At 29.3% G+C, this 7,532-nt stretch overlaps 1 protein-coding gene across 1 annotated transcript; it reads right to left on the bottom strand.

Moving 5' to 3' along the window:
• Positions 1–658: 658 nt before the first annotated feature.
• LOC111616324 (protein-serine O-palmitoleoyltransferase porcupine-like) lies at positions 659–6,822 on the bottom strand. The gene is made up of 4 exons (XM_023357749.1): positions 6,389–6,822; positions 4,425–4,626; positions 4,274–4,317; positions 659–939 (listed from the first exon to the last, which is right to left on the bottom strand). The coding sequence occupies exons 1-4, from the start codon at positions 6,648–6,650 to the stop codon at positions 749–751; spliced, it is 699 nt and encodes a 232-aa protein (XP_023213517.1). The 5' UTR covers positions 6,651–6,822; the 3' UTR covers positions 659–748.
• Positions 6,823–7,532: the final 710 nt, after the last annotated feature.

Raw genomic sequence — 7,532 nt, 5'->3', positions numbered from 1 at the left:
TCTGCTGGCATATGTACGGAGTCCTTTCATTCTCCGATCTACGGTCGAACTCTTAAGGCGTTGGCCTTAGAGAACAATTGAATGGAGTCTTGTCACTTTCAGAACTCCTAAGGGCGATGTGGAGCCAATATGGGAGACGTCTCTCCTCTATGAGATTTTCTGACGAACTCCCCGAATTCGGTTGAACTTCGCATATATCTTCTGATTTACGACCAATTATCAGTCGAGGCTTTATCCACGTGGACGGATGGGAAGGGGTAGAAATGAGGGGTAGATAGTTCCCATCGAAGCGAGATTTTTAGCAGAAAAGGGAAAATCAGAGGATGCTCATGCTTCCGTCAAAGGAAGTGACTCTCCTAGCTGTTTTCCCACGCTAGAAAAACGATATTTTTCCATCCAAATGAAGAATATTTTTTGGGAAAGATTTTACTTTCCTTTTAAATTATTATTTTAGACCCGGGGCTATTCGGATCTCACATTTCTTATATAACAACAAAATAAATTTTCATATAATATTAAAAAATTATTGTCATTATTTTACGGCACTTAAAAATATACTAATATAAATTGTTAAAAACAGTCCGGATAGTAATAAATAGCTACGATTNAATTATTATTTTAGACCCGGGGCTATTTGGATCTCACATATATAATAATTTTTATGTTAGAATAAAGAACTCTTTATTCATACTACTTAAATAGATAAAATAAAAAAATTATCAAAATAATATTTGTACAAAAAAATAATTTAATTAAAACTTACCACAGATCTTTCTTGTAACAATTTCATATAATTTGCAAAACTAACCCAGGGACCGAATATTATGGAGCCAACACAGAAGTAATAACCAATACATTCAATCAATGAAGGAAATTTTAGTGAACAATCAATATCAAAACCTAGAGAAATGATTTTCATAGCTAAAATCATTTGTGACCCTAAAAACAAAGAAAGCTTATATTATAATACAATAAACTTTATTTTCTTTGTTTTACAAAATACAAATGATCAGAATTAAATGACAAATGCTATCATTGATTTATTCATTATACTCATAAGGGAAGACTTCAACTTAAAATTGAGTTTTGCCTTGAACCTTTGTATTTAACCTATTTTAGAATTAGAAAAACACTATACATTGTGATAATTTATGCAAATATATATGTCAACTATTATGAAGGGTTAGATGTTAAATTTTGTAAATGACCTGTAAATGGACCTATACATGGAGTCAAAATTAAATCATCATTGTACATTGTCATTTGTCAGAGAAAAAAGAGAGAGAATGCCAGTTCAAAGAGATTCTGTTTATTAATCTAAATTGTGATCAAATGCTTCATGAGTGATTGACAATTTACAGCCATGTTTTAGAAAATGGAGATAAAAATAACTTTAAATCTTTTGAAAGTGTCTTGAAGCCAATATTCATAATAAAAATAGCTCACTACGCAATAAAAAAGCAACACATTGCTTTTTTATTGTGTACTCATTGTGATAAAACACTTTGCCTTGGCCATCTTATTGGCAAAAATGTTCCACAATTTTATGCTAAAAATTAAGCTCTTCACAATAAAATTTTTTGTTCCCATTACAAAACACTATTACTTACATTGGCTCATACTGTTTTTGTTATGATTAAATTTTGTCATAAAACAGGTACCACCTCCAAAAATGATTTATAAAACGGTGAATTTTTACCCTTCTCGAAATGGCTGATGTGTACATTTGTGTAAATTCTCACTAGATTCATTATTTTTATCATTGCTAAAATGGGTTAAATACAAAATTTCATGACAAAATGTGATTACAAGTTGGAAGCCTTCTCTTGTCAGAAGTTTAACAGCAGCAAGAAAATTGATGTTAATTCTTTTTTAATAATTTGAACAACACATAATACAGAAAAGAATGAAATATAAAATACTATCTGTTATTTAAAACCTGTAAATAATTTTAATTATTGGTAAAGATGAAAATGTTTATGTTTTCTTGTATATGTTGTGGAAAAAGCAATTAATCAGGCATTATGAATAATGACCAAAAAGGCACGCAGTGTGATAAATATTGATTAATTTATCAAATTGACCAGTCATTATGAATACTGCTATCACCTAGTCAGGCAAAGTGATATTAATACATTGAGGAGTGATCATCCGACATATGCTAGTCAATACGCTACCAATTTTACCTATGTGCACCATCATGGCAGCAGTCGTGACTGTTTGTGCTCTCAACGAATTCCTCCCAGAGGGGAGCCGCCAGCAGGCCGCCGATTGTTTAACATTACCAGTTATTGATATGCGTGTTCAACAACTACCGTGAATCAATAACTAGTGTTGTTAAACAATCGGCTGTCTGCTGGTGGCTGCCCCTCCAGGAGGAGTCTGTCAGGAGCACAAACAGTCGCGATTGCCATCAAATTCGGTACTAAACGCAATACAGTACACACATGCAACTCAGATGTGAGTGCTGATTGGCTAGTGTATGTCGGATAACTCCTCAAAGTATTATTATCAATTTGCCCAACTAAGTGATAGCAGTATTCATAATGACCAGTCAATTTGATAAATTATTGAAATTTATTACAATGTCCAATTTTGTTGGTCATTATGAATAACGCCCGTATTAATCACTTGGTCCATAACATATATACTAAAAGTTCCAGTTTATTTGTTTGTATAGTGTGTAATTCAAAATAACTTTTACAACTTTAAAAGCATGTAGAATTTTAATCAAAAGACTTAAAGAATCTGTTTCAATTAAAAGTTGAATGTTTTACAAAATAAATTCATATATTTCAACATAAAAGATACAAGTATATAACAATAATGTTAATACTTCAGACATTTATACATTTTTAACTATTTAAAAAAAAACTTATAACTATAACATAACAATTTTAATATTAATTACACAGGTCTGCAAGTAAAAAACTGCATAGGATTTTCATACATTTTCTTATAGATTTCAACTTGGTAAAAACAAAAAAAATACCAAAAAAATTCCATCTTGTCAATTTTTTTTTATTACACTCAAGTTTTTGTTTGTATTTAGTGTAAAATTCCTAGTTAACTTAAAATTTAGTATTTTTATTTATTTATTTAAAAAATGGCCTTAAAATGAAGACTTCTCACATTAATTATATAAATTATAGCTGGACTTAACTATAAATAAATAAAAAATGTTAATAGTTGAAGAGAGTAATGGTAGGGGAGGTGGGTTAAGTAGTTTTAGCGTTAGGAGGAAGGTTGCATGATCGTGTAGAAACAGGTTAAAAGTTGATAGTGAGTAATATTACTGGTGAGGTTGAGCATGTTTTGACATGTTATCTGGGATACTAGGAATAAATATAAACAACCTGCTGTTGGATTACATCATGTTTCAACAAGCTAAATAATTTTGGTATCTCGCTGGCCATCTAATGCCACACTCAGTTTATATCTAGCATTCGAACACTACTGTGCTTGTATTTTTATTTCTGGAATATGGCTCGCAGGTGTGTAATTTCTCCCAACAACTCCTGTTATGTTTGTAGTGAATACACAGTGAAAAGTCAACATCCCCTTTATCTTTACCCGATTCCCTCTTTTTGGAAACAATGGGAGAAAAGGAAAAAGAAGCATGGAACCCTTTCAAGAATGTAGTGCATAAGTTTTTGGGGAATACCAAGGACCCTGACTACAAAACCATTGTACAATGCATGCTGGCAGTGTATGAAGTTCAAGGATGCAAGATGAGCTTAAAAGTTCATTTCTTACACTCCCATATTGACTATTTTCCCAAAAACTTGGGAGTCTGCAGTTAAGAACAGGGTAAAAGATTTCACCAGGATGCCCGTGATATCGAGAGACATTACCAAGGAAAATGGGATGTCAGTATGTTAACTGACTACTGTTGGATGCTCAATTGAGAAACCAGAGAAGGAAATCGGAAACGAGTTCAGAGAAGCATCAAAGAGAAGAAGAAAAGATGTCATAAGAAAAAAAAATACACCTAAAATTGTATATAAATATCAGAAACAATTTTTTGATTAGTTGTAAGAAAATATAATATATTTAATTCATTTTGTAATAAATAAGAGTTTTTATCAAATATTTGTTTTTATTTTGCAAAAAACCTATACGTCATGGGATGTTATGGAAGTCATTTTTAGAATCTCTGATCTTTAAAACATAATTCAGCAAAAATGTCCCATGCAACTGGAAAAAAATTTTTTTGCAGACCTGTGTTATTAGTCTTATAGTGTTAATAGTGTTATAGTGTTAATAGTCTTACCTCTTATTCTATGCCACTGAGTTGGAATAACAATGAATAATTCACTATAATGAATATTGAAAAAAAATTAAAAACTTGAAGCTTCTTAAAAATATTAAATTTTACAATTTTAAAAACAATTTATAAATTTAATTATAATTAATAAACTCACCAAATAATTAAAAATGTAAAACATACTGCGAAACATACATAACCACAGTACCTCCTCAATGTTATATGTACAATTGCTAGTGTTAAATACCCTATTATTGCTAAAATAATTACATAGATAATTAATTCTTCAAAAAAATAATAAAGACAATACAGTCCAGTTCCAGCCGATGTTAAATGTATCACACTTGAAGGAAGATAATCTAATAAAAAGAAACAAATATTTTATAATAAATTTGTTTATCAACTATTTTTATCCTAAAACTAAAATTTTTATGAAAAACATACAAATTAATTATTTAAATAAATCGACTTCTTAATAAAAAAAAAAAATTATAAACATAAAAGCATTTTATCTTTGATACAATCTTCAAAAAACTGGATAGATATTAAAAGATAACACTCACCAATACCAAAATCTAGCAAACAGAAAACTTTTACTGTAAACTAATGTTTTCATCCATATAAAATGGACATCTTCAGGTTTAATTCCGCAGAATAGAACAGTAAAGTTAAATTAAACATTTAGAATTCTCAAAGCATTTCTAAAATAAGCAGAACATCTTTAAGAACATGAGTTTAATAATGTGTGAATGAAAATGTTAGTTTACAGTAAAATTTGCTGCATTTTTGTGTTGGCAAGTGTTATCTTTGATTTTATCTTCTATAGTTTCAATTTTTTTCTATTATGATAATGTAATCTTATATAAGAATCAAATTAAGAAATAATGATAACAAATGCATATTACAATTCAATAAGCATAAATATCTATAAAGTGGAAATTTATGTTTTCAAATTTTTAAATTAATATTTTAAATAATTCCTTGCAATTTAGTCTAGATTCACCTTATATTTTAATAATTTCATAAAGCTGTCTTATTTCATAATAATTTTTTTAAAATTTTGACAACTATTTTAACTGTCCAAATTAAAATAATATTGTTAAAACAGAATTTTTAAATTATATTCTCTGATAATGTTTAATTTTACATTAAAAATAAAAACAGAATTGAAGTCTTTCACATACATCCTTTACTTTTTTAAAACTTATTGTTTAGTGTTCTGCAAAATTAATTCTAAGAAAAGACAGAATGTTCCTTATTTGTTTGTTTTGTTAAGTTACAGAAATGCAACACTTGGGCGATCTACCTAGGGCAGGCATGGCTGACATACGGCCTATCTAATGAATTTATGCAGCCTGCAATTAATCTTTCAATACTAGCTACTCAAGTCTGAATAGCTTGAAAAATTCTGACGCCTAAAAAAAAAAAAGGTCAACAACTCACTGTGCATTTAGAGTTAACGCTCCATTACAAATCTCTCAAGTACAGCATAGAATGTTGATAATGCATGATAATGTAAAAAATGTATCTGTAATCTCTATGTACAATTTAGTCTCTACGGGGTGACACCACAATGAGATCTCGCACCACCTTAAAATCTTCCTAGGACAGCCTCTGGTTCGGCCTGTGAAAAAACTTTTCTTTCCAATTCGGCCTGGGGGCAAAAACTGTTGGCCACCCCTGACCTAGGGGATGCCTTCTGGGTGGACTTTTTAAGGATAACTGGCCTCTATTCAGGCATTACAGATGTGAAGAAAACCTGGAAAACACCATGTGGCCAGCCCATGCACGAACTCACGACTAAACTCCTAGTGTTCAGGGAACAAAACTGCTTGGCCACTGGTGGGCCCAGAATGTTCCATGAATGTTAAAAGTTTGAAGACCACTGCTTTATATGATTCAATTTCTTTTTGTATTCATTAGATACTGAAATCATATTTAACTGTTCATTTATAATATATCTATCTATCCTTACTACTTGCAGTCTTTATACAAAATTATTTTTAAATCATTAACATTTGAAACATTAAATATATTCAATATATTTATTTAATTAAAATTTACATAATATAAATATAATTGTATATGAAATTTATATTGTATATATTCAAAAGTACTCACTTAATGATTTTATAAATTTTAATAAAAGACAACACATAAGCAGACGAAAGGAAGAATTAAATCCATCGTTCAAAGTTGGATGAAGGCAATCTTCCCAAATATTCTGTATTGAATAAGTTATTTCTATATTATCTTGAAAGTAATTTGCATCCATTTCTTCCAAGTACACTTGATCATAATTATCTTCCACATCATCATATGGATAAGAATCCTCATACATTTCCTCCATCATAAAAAAAACCTTTAAATAAACCAATAGCATTTATAAGTGGCTTAAATTCAATGATTTGAATTAAGTTCAGATTAGAAAGGTTCACAAAAGTATTATTAAAATGTATTATTAAATTATAATATTAAAATAAACTTTCTGTAATTTTTTCACAAAATTTGCCATTTGTAAGTGTGATTTCCTTAAAACTGCAATATCAAAAATATGTATTTACCAGTATTTAAAATTTCAAATAAAATTCTCCACTTTTAGGAAAGTTTTACAACAAGCATCATTATCAATTTATATAAATCATACATATAATATAGGCATCTTTTAATTTAAAAAAAATTGAAAGTTGACTAATCCTTAAAACAGAGATTACAATTAGGATTTCTGCAAGACTGTAGTAAACATTCATGATGATCAACTTTCAAAATGATAAACTAGAACAGGAGACATTGTCATTTTACACTTGCTGAAATATCTGTGAAAACAGCTTTTTCTTGTGTGTTGTTTCGTGTTTTTACAACTTTGAAAAAATGTGCTTATTCTGAGTGAATGAAGAAGTCGTTTTGCATTATCATTTTATCATCAATTGCACAACAGTTCATATTGGCAAGTTTTGCATTAATGAAAATCAATAACATTATTTAAAAGTCAAAAAAATTATCTAAACCAGACACGTTCTAGGTAGTGTATTCATCCTTCTAACAATTATTTATTTATTTGAGAAATTCAGAACTTTAGCATGACAAGAAACAACAACAAAAATTTTGCAGAAGGAAATACAAGAAGTTGATTGATTTGTGATAATTCCAAACTGCAAGTAGCAGACTCTTAATAATCAACAGATGTAGAATATTTAGACAGTTACAATGATGGACAAAAGTATTGATGCACAGCCATTTCTTAAATTTTCTTGTATAAATTTAA

This window comes from Centruroides sculpturatus, unplaced genomic scaffold, assembly GCF_000671375.1.
Source record: "Centruroides sculpturatus isolate CEXI.00-Female unplaced genomic scaffold, Cexi_2.0 scaffold3173, whole genome shotgun sequence".
Classification (NCBI taxonomy): domain Eukaryota; kingdom Metazoa; phylum Arthropoda; class Arachnida; order Scorpiones; family Buthidae; genus Centruroides; species Centruroides sculpturatus.
This window is presented reverse-complemented; position numbering and strand designations above follow the sequence as displayed.